This window comes from Parasteatoda tepidariorum, chromosome 5 (genome assembly GCF_043381705.1).
Source record: "Parasteatoda tepidariorum isolate YZ-2023 chromosome 5, CAS_Ptep_4.0, whole genome shotgun sequence".
Taxonomy (NCBI): Eukaryota; Metazoa; Arthropoda; class Arachnida; order Araneae; family Theridiidae; genus Parasteatoda; species Parasteatoda tepidariorum.
The window spans coordinates 72195103-72216877 of record NC_092208.1 but is presented as its reverse complement, the minus strand read 5'-3'; the positions used below and the strand labels follow the sequence as shown (position 1 = coordinate 72216877).

General features: G+C 26.4%; 1 protein-coding gene across 5 annotated transcripts in view; it reads right to left on the bottom strand.

The window, feature by feature from the left end:
- Positions 1-1530: 1530 nt before the first annotated feature.
- Positions 1531-21775, bottom strand: part of LOC122272142 (uncharacterized) — a 21639-nt gene continuing 1394 nt past the window's right edge. Inside the window, exons 2-3 of one of the 5 annotated variants that reach the window (XM_043055386.2) lie at positions 3739-5420; positions 1531-1677 (exon numbers count right to left, since the gene is read on the bottom strand). In XM_043055386.2, the coding sequence (XP_042911320.1) occupies positions 1546-1677; positions 3739-5420 (1814 nt within the window). In that variant the 3' untranslated portion in view covers positions 1531-1545. Of the gene's footprint in view, positions 1678-3170; positions 5421-9748; positions 9793-10733; positions 10897-21775 lie in introns of those variants that run through there. The other 4 variants (XM_043055387.2, XM_043055383.2, XM_043055382.2 and 1 more) reach the window with 4 other exon arrangements.

Here is a 21775-nt window from a genome sequence, read left to right as displayed (position 1 = left end):
AAGTGTCCTTCAGAATGCAAGCTAACAAAAGAATAAAAATAAAATTATCAATTTTTATTTTTTATTTATTTTAGGTAATTAAAATATACCAATATGTCATTCCCTCACTTGTCCCCACTGCTGATTTAAAAAAAGAAAAAAATTGTTTCTGAAATAAAAATTTTTTTTTTACAAATTCGTGTTTTTTATTTCAGAATACTGAAATATAGAATTCAGAAAATCAATTTTAAATTTAATTTCTGATAAAAATATTAACACAGCACTATTTTAAACTTTGTCCCCAGTGTTTCGCGTCATTCCCTCACAACAATGTTCTTATCACCTGCAATCTTCTTAGAATAAAAATATTTTAATAAAAACTTCAGAAGTTAACAACTGGCATCATAGAACAAAATTGCAGTATGTTTCCATCTTCAACTTAAAGAAGCTTTGCTGTGGAATAAATTTGAATGAATCAAACCAGGTAAAATTTTTTACATTTGTCATTCCCTCATGTCATTTTTTAGAGTAAAATAAAATACAACTTCATCGAGAAAGTGGATAATTATATGTTGCTTTCTTGTATGAATATAATTGTATGTGATTGACTTCAGAAATTAATTAGGCCTAACTGTTATTTTTAAATTTTATTGAATTCGTCATTCCCTCACTAGTGTATAAAGTGAGGGAATGACGCTGAAGTGAGGGAATGATTCAAGATGAGTATATTATTAAATTTTTTTTTGTTCAATCGTGCCAGCCAATTTTATTTCCCAAACCTGTAAAAACTATTAAATATATAAGACTAAATTATAATAAATATTAGATATACTTAGTATGTTATCATTTTCAAACTTTAGGTAGATGTAACTTAGATAAAAACATGTATTAAAATAAAATATCATTCCCTCACTATTAGTGTCATTCCCTCACTTTTTAAATAGTGAAAATAATTAATTTACTTATTAATTAATTTGAAAAATAAATTAAAAAATTAATAAATTAATTTATTAAATTAATTAATTTATTTATTAAATTAATTAATTAATTATTAATTATTATAAATTAATTAATTAAAAATTAATTTATTATAAATTAATTAATTATAAATTAATTATTTGAAAAATTAATTAATTTAAATATTAAGTATAATTTATAGGATATATACTTTCTTTATAATGCCATTACATATTTCTATTAATATAAAAAGTATCAGAGCTATTTATTCACTTTACTTTTTTGGGATTTTATGAACTGAAAAATGGGTGTTTTCGTGAGAATGACCCATATACTAAACCTACTATTAGCTGTTCTTGATAGAAACAAACCCACAACCCAGTCATTATTTTTCTATTCAATATTAGATAACTTTTTATTCAATAACTTTCTATTTTATTCAATATTATTCATATTCAATAATAGATAAACAAGATATATCAAAGAATTTTTTAAAAAAAAAAAATACTGGGTTCCTGTAAATAACGCATCAATTTCTATAATTTTAAATAAATAAAGCAAGAATTTTCGCAAGAGTAAAATGCTTAAAATTTAAAATAAAACATGACCTTAAGAAAAGAGTATTATTTTATTTCCATGTAACAAACCCAAAATACAAGCAAATACATAAAAACTGTATAATAACTTCGTACAATAACTGTACAATAATAGGCATCCAATTCCAGAATGAACCCAGTTTTCCTGCAAAAAATTAAGCAATTTATTTTACTACAGATACATAAAATAATATGTACAGAAACAAAATATCTAATTAATTTCTGACTCATTTTAATTCTGGGTTAAGTTATATCATCAATTAATTCTAACGATTCAAAATACTTTTATTGATCCCAGGGAAATATTCCAAAAAAATTCTATCCAATAATTTTTAACAATTTAGTTTGTCTTTTTTAAATATCCTACGTTATAGAATTTAATAAAGTTACTCAAACCACCTGGTTTTTTTTCTTATTATTATTACTAGCACGCATTGATTGTCACAAAAATAAATTTTAACTGATTGTAACAAAAGGTAATAATAGCACAAAATGAATAATCCATTTTGTAATAAAACTAAGAATTATTTTCTTTTAAAATTCCATAGCACTTTGTAATATCTATTGCAAATGTGTGAAATAGCGGATTTATTTGCATGGAACAAATTGCAGCATCAAATATTAAAGCAACTATGAATAATATCCTATGAATTAACGAAACAACCTGAGTAAAACTTCTCTTTATACTATTATGAGACAATTAATTAGTTTAAAAATAGAGAGAACTATGATTTACTTTAAAAAAGTTAAAAGTGGTGACCAAATTTCTTTACTTTAAACTCATCTGTTATAAACTATTAACTTTTAAAATGCTACCATAAGTTGGAAAACTAACTGAAGCGATGCATATCACTTAACACTGTTTATATACTGCATTTTGTAACTACAGATTGATCCATTTAATAATTGAACATAAAATGTATTTTAAATAAAGAATTTGATAGCGAAGCTTTAATATTTTTTTAAATTAGAAGGAATATACAACTTTATTGTTTTTACGCAGATGTAACCTGCCTGCACTTGTTTGCGATCGTGCATCAATTGGTTAACATTGTAATGCAATACGTTAAAAATAAATACAAATAGGAACTATATAAAAAGTCTCCTTAATAAAAACCCGTTACATGTATGTTTAAATATAAAAGTATAGCATATAAACACGTGCAAAACATGTAATTATTAAAAAACTTCAGTGTATCTAATAATTTTACCTAATTATTATAATATACGAATATAATACCTGATATAATAAGGATTCCATATTTATATTATCTAATTTATCCAATCATCGAATTTATATTATATATCGTCTAGTTTAACCCATTGATACACGAACGTAAACAAGTGCAAACCGGTTTCAGTCATGTAAAAAAATAAAGCGGTATATAATTAAGATTTTACGTACAATCTTTTAGTACGTCTAATAATTTGGCCTGGGACTGTATATATATATATCTTCCTGGTGACTGTTTTTGTGAATAGTGAGGAAAAATAAATCACGTAAAACTGCTGATTTTTCTTCAGGTATAACGACAATAAAAAAATAATGTTCTGACAATTAAATTAATTATTGAAGTTGTGGCAAATAATATATAGCGGATATTGTTTCATTAACATTAAACAACTAACACTAAAAAATGGAGTTACATATTTATTATGAGACAATTAATGGTTTGATAGTGATATGACAGAGAATATGATTTTATATGCATTCGCTTTCGATCGCAAAAACAACAACATTCTCCAGTAAATCAAGCAGAGCTAATATCTGTGGATTCAATTCATCTTGGAAAGAGTGACCAGTCTTCTGCTCCAGAATTAGTGACTTTAATTCTGTGACTGTATTTAGGGATAGAGGCGACGACCACGTGACAATTTCCTTCACATGATTCCAGTCAGCATCAGTTAGTGATTGCTTTAAGATTAGATCCCTTTTAATTCCTTTCTCAGATAATATCAGTTCGTTTTTGTATCGCTTTACTTCATTGATATTATCGAAAGATGCATTCAAAAGTAGGGTGGCACTTTCAAGAAAACTTTTACCCAGTGCATACTCTATGCAACTACGACAAATAAGTCGAAATTCTGCAACGTTTTCAAGAGAAGACAAGTTATATTTTATAAATTTTTGCAACACATCGCCTTCTCTTTTTGATAAAATGAATGGCATGTCTATGAATCGCTTGAAAAAGTAATTACCACTTACTCGTAAAAAGTCTGCTTTAAATTGTTGAATTTCCTCTCCCGTCTGGAAATACCAATTCAGAAACTGGTCCACACGCTCATAATTGGATAAAAATATTAATGTCAAATAGATAACATGTGGAGATGATATTGTTTTCTTAAATGTTTCGATTCGCACCGATTGATAAACCCATCTTAAGAAGGACTCAGCTGCTTGGATGTTGCCATCGCATATCCATTCAATACAAATATGCCAATCGCTAAATCTAATAAGCCATGATATTATCAGTCTATCTTGCTCTCTTTGCTCTGTAAGGTTGATTTTATGGGGATAACATTCTGGTGGCAAGGTAGATTTTGATAATAACACATGAAGCAAATTCAGATTGCTTGGGTAAATAGCATGACGAAATTCAGGCCGACCAAACATATAGCAGATAAATAGTTTAATCTCTTCTTTGGAAGCATCATTTAATATCCTAACAGCCATGTTCAGATTTTCTAATTTCAGCAACTGCAATAACACTTCGCGGCAAAAAAATTTATTTTTCAGAAAGGATTGTCTCAGACTTAATGGACTGGCACTCCATATTTCTTTAAAAATCTTCATTTCATTTCCCATTTTACTCATCTTAGAACTAATTTGCAGCATTATAAGTGAATAAATGTCTTCTTGAAGATCATCCAATACCTTAAAAAAAATGGACAAAAATATTCTTTGACATGGCCAACTGTCGAACAAAAGCACTATTACGTGAGAAAGATTCCGAAAAAATTCGGTTATTTGAGTTTTACGATGGACATGAGATAATAAAAAACATAAAACATCTAAATAACAAAAATTGACGGAAAACGGAGAGTCGGAAGGGTCTTGATCTAGAAAACGTAGATATCGAGTAGCTTGCAAAAGCCACTTACTCAAATGATCGTTTTTCTCCTGCTCCGACAATTTCTTCCAGAAATACTTGAGGGCAACTATGTTACCACTTTGAATCGAGCAAGCAATCATATTTATATCAATACTAAACTTATCATCGTATATGTTTTCAAAATCTAGTAGTCTAGTTAGTAAACACCCTAAATTATTCTCGAAGACACATGTCCAATATATTGACAAATTACCGCAGTGCATTCTAAGGTTGTTTCTAAATTGTTCTGGAACTTTCTCCCACAAAATTGAAGCATATTCCCCTAAAAAGTGACAGCAGACTGTTCTATACACATCACAAATATCTAAATTTCTCAAGCTGCCATGATCGAATAGTTCCGTAAGTAATTTCACTGTATCAACTGTTCCCTCAACTGTCCAATAAATTGTACCACGCTTCATGTAATACTCACAGAGATTTCTTGTCCACTTACGGTAAATACGAAACAATTTATGCAACTGCAACTTAATGGGTCGAATGACGTATGAGATTTCGGTCTTCAGCGATGAGGGTAAAGAGCTATTGGACAATTTTTTTAATATTCTTCTCTCCAACTCAGCCGTATATCCGCTATAGTTTGAGAAAGAAGATAAGAAAGAAGATGTCATTTCATTCCTTATGTCAGGCGCCGTCCATAGCCCAATTGCAATCGACACTACTGCAATATGCTGCAGAGAAGGAGGTTCAGGAAAATTGTTTATGAAGTCGATTTCAGTCGATTCTGTTTTAAAAGTTTGTGTCCAGCTTCCAGATCTTTTTTCCTTACTGACGCCACCTGTAAAATACAATTCGAAATTTAGTTTTGAACTAAAGATTCGAATGAAAACAGTTCAAAGAACGTAATGCATACATAATTAATCACGATCCTAGGTCATACATTTAATCTACATGTTACTAGTTAAGGAGAAATGAAGCATTGTTTACAATACTTAGGCTATGTCTAATGCACTTTAGCAATTTTTTGCTTTTAAACACAACTTTGTATACTTTTTTTAACTTAAGATATTTTTCAAGAATCGGTTATTGAATACATTATTGAATACCAATTATTAATTACTTCTTTGTGGTATCGCGCAATGGTAATTTCGTGTAGTTCAATCAACTGGTATTTGCAGGTGGCACAAAACATGAGTTGTCATATATTGATAAGTAAGACATCTATATTTTGTTTGAACTTGCAGTATGATGAAAGATTTTAGTTTTTAGCTATGAACATTTCAATAAGAGTGATAAGCATTAAGAAATCTTATTAATCGTATTTAGTTAGACTAAAGGCTATTAATACATCTTAATAATTTAAAAAAAAAAAAGAAATTGAATTCAATGAACTATGCGCATTTGTATTCAGAAGTACATGATTTTTTAAGAAATTCAGAAAAAATACGTTTTAGTGTCTGATTTCGTCACTATAAATATAGCCTGCACTAATTGAATAGCATATTTAAGTTCACTCCCTTGAACTACTAATAAGTTATTCAGTATGATTCGTTTTACATTATTTTTTGCGCATTGCATAGTGTGCAAAAAAAAAGAAAAAAAAAACCTAAATAACTTTCTTCCTAATGGTTGGATTTTCACGTATGCAATCTTAATGGTTTCTACGGGTAACCTCAAACATGAATAAACATAAATTATTTTTACATATATTTGGATTCTAGACCTGCAAAATATAGGGGGTAGTTGCGATTTGGAAATTGTGACCCTAATAGTTTTGGTTTGGAGAGTGGATGAAATTTTGTTCCCCTTAATATTAATTTTCCCTGTTGTGTTTTTAGTAATATCTTAATAATTAAATGAGCAAACTTTCACTCACTTATGAAACCCATCTACTGAAAGATAATTTCACTTAAGCAAAAATTTTTAATAATTATTTATTAATTAATTTAATTGTGGATGAAAAAATTTTGAATTATGAGGTATAAATTTTTATACACCATATAACCCCAAGTATTTTTCTATAGCAAAATTAAAATTTTAACTGTTTTTATTTAGTAGAAGACGAGATAAAATAAAATTAAATACTTTTTACAAAATGATTTAGTGTAGAAATATTTAAATGTGGTTAACGTATGAGGAATTTACGCATGCGTGGCGTAAAATTTCATTAATATTGTTTCCGCCGAAAGTTAATCTTTTTTTTTAATTATGAAATACGATGTTTCTTTTTAAGTGATCTGAAAATTTACTCGTAATTTAGCAAAGACATTCGAATAAAACATTATATTTAACGAATGTTGAGTTTTATAAAATTATGTTTCGAATAAAATAAGGTCATACATCTGCTTTTTTTTTTTAAAAATTTTTAGTAAGTTCATTGAATTGAAAAGGGCACTATGGTTTAAAAAAAGGGCAGCAAGTTTAAAAAAGGGCATTGTATTTTATAAAACGGGCAAATACCTTAGCATTCTTTGCATAATTTAAATGAATAATTATGTATAAGCTTATTTTTATCACTAATAATAATTATTATTATCAAATGCAGAACTACAATTTTCTGAGGAAAAAGGCTACAGTTTGAATTGAAAAACTAAAAAAAATCAAACAATGTTTTTTTCCTTTATCTCAATATTTCTTAGTTCTCTAAAAATATATTTAAAATTTTGCACATGCCTTTAAAAGACCTAGGGAAACAACTAAAATTTTTCAAATATGTCTTTCTTTCTCGAGTTGATGATTAGAATAACTATTTTCAGATAAAAAAAATTAATATTAATCTTGAAAATAAACTTATTAAGTATCTGGCTCACGTGGGTGCCACTCTTCAGTCCTGAGGACTGAAATCAGTCTTAAGGAAGGATCCAGATTATTGAATTTAGACCTTCATTCAATATATATTTCTATTTTATTTTTTAAATTAATTTTTCAGAAAAAAAATTCAGTTAAAATAAATAGAAAAAATAATTGCTTCTTTTTTTTAAATATTGTTATTTTTATATTGAGTGTTATTGACTTAACTTGTGTAAATAATATTTGTATTTTTAAATCAGAATCTACTTGAGTTTAAATTATTTTTCTCAATATTTTGAAATGCAGGGCAAAGTTAAACGAAGATTATGTTTTAAAAAAATTATTTAGGCGAAAACATTAATGATGCAGTGAAAGATAGAGGTATCAGTGACTCTATGAAAAATTTAGAATTTAGTAATTAGAGTAAAAAGATATACAAGGTTTATCTGTAATTTTTTATTTGTTCGTTGTAAGAAATAAGTTAATAAAATAAAATAAAAAGCAAAATTTAGAAAAAATAATGAAGTTAATTACATAATACATAGACCATTCTCATGGTGGGGGATCTATAATTTTCTGAAATATTCTGCTTAATAACAGACCGGGTTAATTGGTCAGAAAATAAGTTCAGTCTTGAATTTTTTTTTACAGTGGTACCCATGTTGACTCACCATTACAAACAAATAAAATAAGCTGCTGTTGAAAATGAAGTTCTGAACAAAAAAAATTTTTACAATAAAAAACAATATTTACAAAAAAAAAATGCAAAGTAAAATTCATATTTTCAGTCATTTTAAATAAAACATACTGGAATTTTTGTACTTTAATTCAGTAGCAGCAATAATATCAAACTTATAAAGAACTTCACATTCATCTTTAACTTAATATCAGATCTGATAATTGCAATGAATCCATGAAAGGGTAAATAAGGCTAAAGGAATTTACAGAGCAATTAACCCCTTAACTGCAGCGGGCGTATATATACGTCTCGGCCAGACGATGTGTTAACTGCCGTAGGCGTATATATACGCTTTCCCGAAGTACGATGCTTTGCATTGCGCTGCTATAAATAGAACTACACCCCCACTTNATTAAAAAAAATATGTAAAAATAATTTTTATAGTTATGAAGTTATTTAAAAAAATAATACAAATAAATAATCTGTGTGCAATCAAAATTAAATCCTAATTAATGTAAGAATATTTTTGAACGCAAAAATGCAATAAACAGTTTAAACATCTAATACATTAGCATCGATTAGAATATTAATTACAGGAAAATAAAATTGTAATAAAGTATTACTATAAAAATAAATTATGTAAAAAAAAAACTTTAAAAAAGGCTTTTTTTTTAATCGATTCTAGGAAAAAAAGGTACGGAAAAAAAGGTCCCAGAAAAAAAGGTACCTGTGTAGGGAAAATTCTGTAGGGGAAAATATTTGAAATGAGAAGATTAGATTGAAGCGCTTTTTGCTGTTCAGTGCATGTTTTTTTTTGTTTTTTTTCGTGTCGCGCGCTTTCAAAGTGCTTTTAATCCAACTTTTGTTTCTTACTCATGCATTTATTCTTAAAAAGTTAATTAAATATGAAAATGCTCAATAAAATTGTTTATTTATTTATTGAACATAATAAATAAATAAATAAAATAAATAGAGAAATTAAACATACCCAGCTTATAAAAAAGAAATACCGCGACTCTAATTAAAAAAAGACAAATACTTTCCTTTCACCTCAATTAAAGAATAAGCATCCGACACAGAAATCCGCCCACCTTCCTCAATCGGCTAATCTGAATAACAACACCCTTTTCAAAAAATAATCTTCCCCTTAGAAAAATAAAAACAAAAAAGAAATTAAATACACCCAGCTCATAAGAAAAGAAATATCGCGACTCTAATTAAAAAGGACCAATACTTCCACCTCCAATCACGAATAAACATCCAACGCATAAATCCTCCCAACTTCCCCGATTGGCAACTTTAAGCCTCACATTAGCAACTTCTTCACAAAATATAATTTAAAATAGAAAATAACACATTTTTCACTTAAAAATTACAAAAAAAAAGTAAAACATTATTGAAAAATATAAATAGTATCTTCCCGCTTTAAAAAATAATCAAAGAAGAATAAATAAATGAAATAATTTTTTTTTTTAAAAAAAGCGTAATACAACCAGCCCATAAGTCCCCCCTACCTCAATGATCTAATCTAAATTATTACAGATAAAAAGAATATTCATTGAAACAGCGAGAAGCATTCATGCTGTCCAGAAAGCGAGAGGGGAAATATCCCTACAGATTTTCCCTATGGAGGTACCTTTTTTACCGGGACCTTTTTTTTCAGGGACCCTTTTTTCCGTACCTTTTTTTCCAGGAACCTTTTTTTCCGTCTACCATTTTTATCACCAAATATCAAATCACCCTAAAAAGAAACTGACAAATCAAAGTACAAGCAAAAAAACGAATAAAGGATATTATATATATATATTATCTTTATCGTAGTATTTTAGTCTTTGTTAAAAAATGAAATAAATTATCCCAAAATATGAAACAAAGTTGCAAGATTACAAAAAATAAGCGGCGAAATTATTAATAAAAAATAAACAAACTAATAAATAAAAAAGCAACTTTTCAAAAACTAAGTCATTCTAAAGAATAGTAAAAATACTACCCAATAATCTACATTGTATCGAAGTAAAATCGTACTTCATCAATTCATGAACGTTTGCAAGAACAGAAGAAAAAAACCCGGAAAAAATAATAAAAATGATATAAGTCAAGATTTTCTGTAACATAATAAAAAAAACTAATTATAAATAAGATGGATTAATAGATAAAAAAAAAAGAAATATAAATCACGATGTTAAAACAACGAAATTAATAATAAATAATTAAACAAAAAAATTGCTTTAATGATAAATACTAAATCAGCACAAAAACTAATACTGAATTCGACGATAGGATTAATTAGACAATAAATATAGAATATTTATCATATCAGGTATAATATTAGTATATTATAATAGTTAGAAAAAATTATTAGATTCATTGTAGTGTTTTAATAATGACATGCTTTGCACGAGTCTATATGCAATACTAGTATATTTAAACACACATGTAATGAGTTTTTATTTATGAAATTTTTGATATACTTCCTAAGAGAGAAACAACATCTCAGATTTATATGGAAAAAAAAAACGAAAAAAGCTCTTTTTCAAAAGTTAATAAGGAAATACTTATTTAATTCGCAAAATACATTTCAGTAAATTTTATTACGGAAAATAAATCTTCACATTAAAAATTATTTATGAGTATTTTATTATAATTCAGTTAACTATATATAGAATGGTTATAAGTACTTACCATTATCATTTGCAATACCATAACTTTCCATCCTTACAGTTTTAAACACCTACTCTGAATACACTAAACTATATTTCTTTTCTTGAGGATCCTTGAACTCATAAGATTAATCCCCGTACATTTCAGAGCAGTTCATTCTTGCATATGCATGCAGTGCATATGTTGCCCATTCATCAATGTCCGATGTGAATTGTTGACTTCCTTGAATAACCACACCTTACTTACTATCAAATGAATGGTTTCTTATCTACTTTTTCTATTGCAGAATTCCAAAACAACAATACTTATTGGTAAAATGACATTCATCCTGACTGCTTTTGAGAAGAGGGCCTGGGGAAAATCTTTTCATGGCAAATTGTCAGAAAATTAATTATTATTTGACTGTGGAAAAAAATTTTTTTTTTGCAAATTAAGCATGAGAAAAATAGTAAAGTAATTAAACTAAAAATCATGGAATTCAAAAAAATTAACTTTGAATAGGAAATTAAGATTCCTTTCAAAGTTAAAGTTCATTTAATTTAAATCAATTAATTACCATTGAATTTGATTTTAATATATTTTATTTAATGAGTCGCTTAGTATTTGATTGTGTAATTTATTATTTAATCTTAAGTAGAAAAAATTAATAATAGCTAGTAAAACTAGTTTATTAAAAAACTATTTGCAATATGTAGAATAAAATTAAGCAAATTATAATCTGGCATTTGATTACGTAAAAAAATTCAAGTAATATTGATATAGAAGTCAAATTTGTTAGCAAAATCCGAGTAAAAAAATGGAACGAAAAAGAACATGAAATGTGCAATAAATAATTTTGCTTTATTCTATAGTTTAACTGTATTAAAAACAGAAATATCATAGTTACTGTTCCATTTCAATAATAAATTATAAATAACGCTTAATGTTAGTTACTTATCGGGATTATTCTAATACAATTATGAATTTGAATTTATTAAAATTATATAACAGATAAATTTTTTCTGTTAAAATCAATGCATAAATTAATTATAATTTATTGCTAATCATTAATTTCAGAATTTGACTACTTGAAGTTTTGTCCTGTCGAAGTTATGTTCACACGAATCTTTGCTCTCGCGAAGTTTTGTCCGGAGAAGGTTCGAGCAAGAAGGTCTGCCCCATTACCTTTGCCTCAATTAGGGAATCAGAATCATATCTGTTAAAATAGCGAGAAAAACTTTCATAATGCGAGAAATAATTTCAGTCCCTTTTTCAAAAAATTACATAAAATAAAACGTATCTTTCATAAATAAATAAAAACATTTTACATTAAAAACCCCTCCTTAAGAAATAAGTCGCACTCAGTATCCTCTCCCTTTTACCTCAATTCACAAATCTGAATCATACCTGTTAAGAAAGCGAGAAAAAGTTTCATGATGTAAGGAATCGTTTTTGCTCCTTCTATAAATAAAAAAAAAAATATTTAAAAAATCTGTCACAAAAATAAACACTTTTACACCTCCTAAAGAGGAAGTTTNCATTTCATTCCTTATATCAGGCGCCATCCATAGCCCAATTGCAATCGACACTACTGCAATATGCTGCAAAGAAGGAGGTTCAGAAAAATGATTTATGAAGTCAGCTCTTTCAGTCGATTCTGTTTTTGAAGTTTTGGGTGTCCAGATTCCATCTGTAAAATACAATTTTTAACTTTACTATTGAATTAAAGATTCGAAGGAAAACAGTTCAAAGAACATAATGCATACGTAATTTATCATGAACCTAAGTCATACATTTAATCTACATGTTACGAGTTAAGAAGAAATCAAGTATTGCTTACAATACTTAAGTTATGTCTAATGCAATTTAGTTAATATTTTATGATTATTTTTTCTTTTTTTGTTTTTAAACTCAAATTTGTTTAATTTTTTTTTTAACTTGAGATATTTTTCAAAAATCGTTTTTTTGAATGCATTTTTGAATACCAATTATTAACTACTTCTTTGTAGTATCGCGCAGTGACAATTTCGTGTAGTTCAATCAACTGGTAATTGCAGGTGGCTAGCATAAAATATGAGTAGTCGCAAGATATACGGTATCATTGACTCTATATTTTGATTGAACTTGCAGTATGATGGAAGATTTTAGTTTTAATCTTTGTACGTGACATAGAAAAGGATACGCATTAAGAAATCTTATTAATCGTATTTAGTTATACTAAATGCTATTAATACATTTTAATAATTTAAAAAAAAAGAAGTTAAAGTCAATGAACTATGCACATTTGTATTCAGAAGTACATAATTTTATAAGAAATTCAGAAAAAATACGTTTTAGTGTATGATTTCGTTACTCTAAATATAGCCTGCACTAATTGATTAGCATATTTAAGTTCACTCCCTTGAACTACTAATAAGTTATTCAGTGTGCTTCGTTTTACATTCTTTTTTGCGCATTGCATAGTGTGCAAAAAAAAACCTGAATAACTTTCTTTCTAATGGTTGGATTTTCACGTACGCAATCTTAATGGTTTCTACGGGTAACCTCAAACATGAATAAACATAAATTATTTTTACGTATATTTGGATTCTAGACCTGCAAAATATACCTGGAAATTGTGACCCCAATAGTTTTGGTTTGGAGAGTGGATGAAATTTTGGTTCCCTTAATGTTAATTTCCCCTGTTGTGTTTTTAGTAATATCTTAATAATTAAATGAGCAAACTTTCACTCACTTATAAAACCCATCTACTGAAAGATAATTTCACTCAAACAAAAATTTTTAATAATTATTTATTAATTTATTTAATGGTGGATGAAAAATTTTTGAATTATGAGGTATAAATTTTTATATACCATATAACCCCAAGTATTTTTCTACAGCAAAATTAAAATTTTAACTGTTTTTATTTAGTAGAAGACGAGATAAAATAAAATTAAATACTTTTTAAAAAATGATTCAGTGATAAATGCTTTAGTGTAGAAATATTTAAATGTGATTAACGTACGAGGAACTTACGCATGCGTAGCGTAAAATTTCATTAATATTGTTTCCGCCGAGAGCCGAAAGTTAATCTTTTTTTCAATTATTAAATACGATGTTTCTTTTTAAGTGATCTGAAAATTTACTCGTAATTTAGCAAAGAGATTCGAATAAAACATTATATTTAACGAATGTTGAGTTTTATAAAATTATGTTTCTAATAAAATGAGGTTATACATCTGCTTTTTTTTAAAAAATTTTTTAGTAAGTTCATTGAATTGAAAAGGGCACTATAGTTTAAAAAAAAGGGCAGCAAGTTTAAAAAAGGGCATTGTATTTTATAAAACGGGTAAATACCTTAGCATTCTTTAAATGAATAATTATGTATAAGTTTATTTTTATCACTAATAATAATTATTATTATTAAATGCATAACTACAATTTTCTGAGGAAAAAAGGCTACAGTTTGAATTGAAAAATTAAAAAAAATCAAACAATGTTTTTTTCCTTTATCTCAATATTTCTTAGTTCTCTAAAAATATATTTAAAATTTTGCACATGACTTTGAAAGACCTAGGGAAACAATTAAAATTTTTCAAATATGTCTTTCTTTCTCGAGTTGATGATTAGAATAACTATTTTCAGATAAAAAATGAATATTAATCTTGAAAATAAGCTTATTAAGTATCTGGCTCACGTGGGTGCCACTCTTCAGTCCTGAGGGGCTGTGCTCTGTCCATCCTAGGATTTTCCAACCTGAAGGTGGGGTAGAGGGTCATAACAATAGATATGATCCATCAATGTGTCAAAGGGGAAAATGTATTGTTATGAATAGATCTTTGAAGTGGGGACTTTTGAATTTTAACAGATGTCCATCGCCAAGTATTTGGCGAATGAAACATCTCTTTAGCAACCCCTAAAGATTATACCACCACGTGTTGTCAATATAGTATTTTTATCAATCAAGATGGATATATTTTTTCAAAATTTGGAGAAAAAAAATCCTGAAACATGACTATTATTTTCATGGGGAATTGAAGAACAAGACAGCTTGGTCTTGTATCAGAAAAGGAAACGGGTGTAGAGCATAAAACAGCAATTTTTTGTTAATTACTTGATGGTTCATTACACTATCACTTCATTTAACAAGTCCTATACATCTATCTGAATCATTTTAGTTTTGTTTTTTTCCTAAAAATCGATTAAAAAAAAGATTTTGTTTTTAAAATTCTCGTTACTCTTTTCAGCACATTTTTTTAAGATTTAATTTTATTTGTTAAAAATTTATAAATATAACTTTCTATCATATAACTGTTAAAATTACTAAATGTTTAAATTTGTTGTTAAATTGTTGTTAAAATGTTTAAATTTGTTGTTAAATTGTTGTTAAAATGTTTAAATTTGTTGTTAAATGTGAAATTGAACCGTTTATATTTTAAAACATTTCGATACAAATATTAACTTTTAACAGCATCAAATCATTGTTTTATTAAAATGTTTCAGTTTTTGTACCTTTTGACATGAAATCAAGTGTTAGTACTCGCATCCAAAATGAAAATTTCGAGAAAAAGAAAAGAATGGATATAATTTAAAATTAAATAAAAATAAAATTTATACCTTTCAGAGGTTTTAGAAACCTATAATAAGTAATGAAAAATTGCAAGTTTTTTAACACCCTATGCCAGAAAATCAAGAAATAAGCTTGGAACTTGTACCAATTACTTAAGTTGTTGTTTAAGTAACTGCATAACATATCGTAAACCTAGCGTAAATATTACTCGAGATATGATGATTTTTTTATTAAAAAAAAGCTAATTATTTGTTTTATGGTTTTTTGTTATAACTTAAATATTCAATGGAATTAAACAAACTTTTTGTTGCAATTTAAAATTAATTACAAATGTATTAAAAAAAATTGCAAAAAACCGTGCAAGATATGAGTATTTCAAGTAGTTCTTTTATGCTGCGCATGCGCTAAAAAGGAATTAAAAAAAACATGATCTGATTTTATAAATTCAAAAAGTTTCAAGCAGTTCAGGCCTCGTAGTCCATCAAAGAAAAAAAAGATCACGTCATTTTATTTTTTGAAACAGTCTACATACACCATACTATTTTTAAAATTAACTAAGATAAAACACAGTTAATAAGATTAATATTTTAAAAATATAAGTTCAATCAAATTTTTGGGAACAATAATTTACTAGACTTTTAATATTAGTTAATTTTTTAAACTACTCAATTTTATACAATATGACTTTGTTTAAATTTGACAGTAAAATATTGTGTTTTAAAAACATTATCAGTGTACAGAATTACATAGAAAAAAATATAATTGTAATTAATTAGTAAACATGATTGTTGTAGAATATTTATTATAAAACAATATTGATGCAATTTTAATTTTCAGGAAAGATAAATTACCACTGTAAAGAAGAGAGATTATTTACTTTTTATATTAAGAATACATTTGAACAAGATAAATAATCAGTGGTGTGCCAACTTTTTTTTTGACTGGGGGGGGGGCGATGCCAAGTCCCGCCCGATTGTCCGATTTAATATTTTCAAATTAGTTGTATGGTTGTATATATTGTTACGATTAAATATATCTGTTTCATAGTTTTGCCATTTAAATTAGAGAAATAATTAAGTATGTATTATACATTTTTTATGTGCATAACATCAATTTTCTCATGAACAAGTTTTATAATAATTGAGTGTGCACAAGTAGTTACAGAGTTATACTTAAAAGCTAATAAAGTGTACAAATAATCTTAGGAGAATCCAAAATGTGTCATTTTTCAAACTATGAAACTATTATTTGAAGTGGAAAAAAGTCGTTCAAGATTTATATAAGCTAATTTCTAAGCCCAAGCAAAAATATTCTTTGCCGCTCATTCACTTAAAATTAATAAATAAAAACTAGAGAATAAACTAACTTAAGTTTTTAATTTAATAACATATCTATAATATACAATTTTGTAGGCATTACTTCCTGTGAATTAAAGCTCTTAACCTAGAGTATGCAATACTTTTTATATAAATGCTATGTTTATAAAATGAAAGCAAAGCGAAACACCCTACACAACTTTGATTTTAGTAATTGAAATCTCATTACGTTTCAATTTTAATGGTTTGAAAGTAATATGTTGACTGTTGTTAATATGTTGAAAAAAATTGTACACACAGTTGTAATACTCGTTTATACAAAGAAGATTTAATAGAAAATATAACTTTGTGAGAATAAATATAATTACTTAATTTTAATTAATAATACATAGTCACAAATGTATAGAAGAGTAAAATATGCAAGTATTCATCGTATTTTAAACTATATTATTAAATAAGGAAGAAAAAAAAACACTTACGCAAAATCGGCAAAATAGTTTGGGAATATTTCCAAAGCCCGATATCTTTCAAAATTTCTGTCCTCAGTAACAATTCAGACGCTTTTGTTCAAATTTTTTTTCTTGAAATTTCATCATTTAAAATGACATGAAATTTTTTATACTTTACAGTACAAAACTTTTCCTAGCATAAATTAAATAATAAATAATAATGACTTATCTATAATAGTATGTTTTGCATGAAATTTTTGGAGAAAGAGTTTTACAATTAGTGGAATTTTTTATCAGCCTAAATAGTTCCAGATACACCGAAAAATGAAAAAAATAAAAGAAAATGAAAATAAAAGGACTGGAACTTTGACTAAACAATTGGAGCAATGTTTTTGACATGGCGATCACTTCAACATTATGATAGTAGTATATTGTGATATTTTAAGGATTAAAAATCCAAATTCGTTAACACTAAAAATGTTTATTCAGAGGAAGTATATTTTTGTGCTTAAGGTCTTTCTTAATTTAATGTAATAAAATTTTTAATTTAAAATATCGCCTGTTCTCCTTTGCCCAGGGACTTCTTTTTTCTATTTCAGTCAGAATCTTAAAATAAACTATAATTTTTTATGTATACTTTTATGATTAATATCATTTTTGCATATTTTTAGCTTTCAGAAATTATTTTTAAGAAATAACTTGTTTTTCGTACATACATTTTAAAATTCTAAAAAATTTACTTAAATAAATTTTTGATTGACTAAATAATATAGTTTTATCATTTTACTTAAACTAAACAAAAACAAATTAATTATAGAACTTTTAAAATTGGATATGATGAATTTGAAAATTGATGATAAAACAACATGCCTCATTCGTTATTTAAGTTAATTAAATAATAAAAACAACAATCTTAAAGCCAAAAGAGTTCTATTGATATTGTCTTTCAAAGAAAAAAAATTAAAAGTAGCTATTAAGAATATAGGTCATCAAATAAAACCAAAATATTTTGATTCAGATTATTATTATTATCCGGTATATAGAACGACGGGTATGATGGAATTAAGTGAGACACTGAAAATTGTATTTCGTAGGTTTGATAACATCAAAAAATGGATTTAATATAAAATTAAGACTTTGATGAAAATATTGCTCTGTCTATATATAATTTGGTTACCATATGACATATGATATAAAATGATATATCAAAATTAAAAAGAAGTAATAACATTTGGAGCTGATTCAATTAATAAAGTTATTAATTATTACTGTTATTTTTTAACTTAATTTTTCAGACAATTTTGGTAAATATCTGTATTGTTATATTGATTTTAAAGTTTATAATACTGGCACATATATCACTTATGTGCAATGGAAGCATCTAACTTAAAATTAAATAAATAAAGTAATCATAAAAAGTATAAAGTAGTAATAAAACAAGTCATGAAGTGTCAATTTTATAAAACTTCTTGAATCTGGTTAATATATTGTTAAAAAAAATGAAATAACTTATTGGTTTCAAATCGAAAGTTTTCAACACGTGATATAGAAATTGGATGAAATTTTAGGCCTTTATGCATCAAATGTGCTCGCCTTTTAAAAAAGTCACTATTAAAAAAAATATTCACAGTTATATCTTTAACGTCGAGGTAAAAATAAAGTTGCGTTACTCTAGTGTGTGCAAGGTCCTAAAATATGACAATATTTAAAAAAAGATTCAATTTGGAATATTTGGCTATTGAAACTTCTGATCAGAATGACATGTAAATATATGTATTCACAACGTCATCCAATTATATATGACTAAACAATCATGACACGGGATTATTTTTTTTCATTAAAATTCCAAAGCAAATATCATATCAAGGAAAAAAGCATAAAATTTTTTTCCGAAATAAAAAACTCTTTTTAATGGCTTGTCTTGACATTAAATATTATTTTCTTGACAGTAAATTTTATTTGTTTCGAATTTTTAAAGTGAAAAATAAAATGGTGGGAAATAAATAAAATTTAAGCAGCTTTATGTATAGTATTTTTCTCTTCTTGTTGCAGTTTAATTTATCTAGATTTATATCGAAATTGTCATTTTTTAAACGGAAAATAAAAATATTCAATTGATAAAGATAAATATTCACATTATTAAGAAATGATAAATTACAATAGTTTTCATCGGATTAATTTTTTATCCTCTATCAACAACATTTATAACTTCAACATTAAAATTTTTAAAAATTAATTCTTTAAATTCAAAAAAAATATTCATGAAAACTTTCACAAAGTTTATTAGCAGAATTCGACCATCCTATAAAATTAATAATTATTCATATTAGAAATGTATAAACAAAATTTTTAATTGTCAAAATAATTTTTACATTGCAGTTCTAAATTTTAAAAAAACACACACACACACATTAAGAAATATTTTTTATGTACTGGTATTTGTTTTTATTCGGCATCGCCATTTTTTTCGCATGTTCTTAGCTGCAAAATTTTTGTAACTACAAATCATTGAAGACGACTATTTTACAAGTGATTCATAAGAAGGCGGCCATCAGTTTCATCCATCTAGATTTGGCTTTATTTCGCTATTCTGGCGCACACGCCTAAAATTTTAATGCGGCAGTCGATCTTGAGCTGATAGGAGGGTAGTTAATCGGAGGCAGGTGGTGTCAGATAATTATGGGGTTAAACCCAGGTAGGAACTTCCGAGGATGGATAGAGCTGTACCCGTCCTGAGGACTGAAATCAGTCTTAAGGAAGGATCCAGATTATTGAATTTAGACCTTCATTCAATATATATTTCCATTTCATTTTTTAAATTAATTTTCAAAATAAAAAAATTTTTTTCCTTATGAAACTTTTTAAAATATTGTTATTTTTATATTGAGTGTTATTGACTTAGCTTGTGTAAATAATATTTGTATTTTTAAATCAGAATCTACATGAGTTTAAATTATTTTTCTCAATATTTTGAAATGCAGGGCAAAGTTAAACTAAGATTATTTCATAAAAAATGATTTAGGCGAAAATATTAATAATGCAGTGAAAGATAGAGGTATCAGTGGCTCTATGAAAAATTTAGAATTTAGCAATAAGAGTAAAAAGATATACAAGGTTTATCTGTAATTTTTGATTTGTTTGTTGTAAGAAATAAGTTAATAAAATAAAATAAAAAGCAAAATTTAGAAAAAATAATCAAGTTAATTACATAATACATAGACCATTCTCATGGTGGGGGATCTATAATTTTCTGACATATTCTGCTTAATAACAGACCGAGTTAATTGGTCAGAAAATAAGTTCAGTCTTGAAACTTTTTTACAGTGGTACCCATGTTGACTCACCCTTATAAACAAATAAAATAAGCTGCTGTTGAAAATGAAGTTCTGAACAAAAAAAAATTTTACAATAAAAAACAATATTTACAAAAAGAAATGCAAAGTAAGATTCATATTTTCAGTCATTTTAAATAAAACATACTGGAATTTTTGTACTTGAATTCAGTAGCAGCAATAATATCAAACTTAAAAAGAACTTCACATTCATCTTTAACTTAATATCAGATCTGATAATTGCAATGAATCCATGAAAGGGTAAATAAGACTAAAGGAATTTACAGAGCAATTAAAAAAAAGAATGTAAAAAAATTTTTCATAGTTACGAAGTTATTTAAAAAAATAATACAAATAAATAATCTGTGTGCAATCAAAATTAAATCCTAATTAATGTAAGAATACTTTTGGACACAAAAATGCAATAAGCAGTTTAAACATCTAATACATTAGCATCGATTAGAATATTAATTATAGGAAAATAAAATTGTAATAAAGTATTACTCTAAAAATAAATTATGTAAAAAAAATAAAAAAAAAAACAAAAAAAAAAAAAAAAAAAAAACACTGAAAAAAGCATATTATTATCGATTCTAGGAAAAAAAAGGTACGGAAAAAAAGGTCCCGGAAAAAAAGGTACCGGAAAAAAAAGTACGGTAAAAAAGGTCCCGGTAAGAAAGGTACCTGTGTAGGGAAAATTATGTAGGGGAAAATGTTTGAAATCAGAGGATTAGATTGAAGCGCTTTTTGCTGTTCCGTGCATGTTTTTTTTTTTTTTTTTTTTTCGTNTTTTGTTTTTTTTCGTGTCGCACGTTTTCAAAGTGCTTTTAATCCAACTTTTGTTTCTTATACTTATGCATTTATTCTTAAAAAGTTAATTAAATATGAAAATGTTCGATAAAATTGTTTATTTATTTATTGAACATTATAAATAGTTAAATAAAATAAATAGAGAAATTAGACATACCCAGCTTATAAAAAAGTAATACCGCGACTCTAATTAAAGACAGAAATCCACCCAGCTTCCTCAATCGGCTAATCTAAATAACAACACCCTTCTCAAAAAATATCATTTAAAATAAAAGATAGTATATTTTATATTAAATCTTCCCCTTAGAAAAATAAAAGCAATAAAGAAATTAAATACACCCAGCTCATAAGAAAAGAAATACCGCGACTCTAATTAAAAAGGACCAATACTTTCACCTCCAATCACGAATAAACATCCAACACATAAATCCTCCCAACTTCCCCGATTGGCTACTTTAAGCCTCACATTAGCAACTTCTTCACAAAATATAATTTAAAATAGAAAATAACACATTTTTCACTTAAAAAAATTACAAAAAAAAGTAAAACATTATTGAAAAATTTAAATAGTATCTTCCCGCTTTAAAAAATAATCAAAGAAGAATAAATAAATGAAATAAAATTT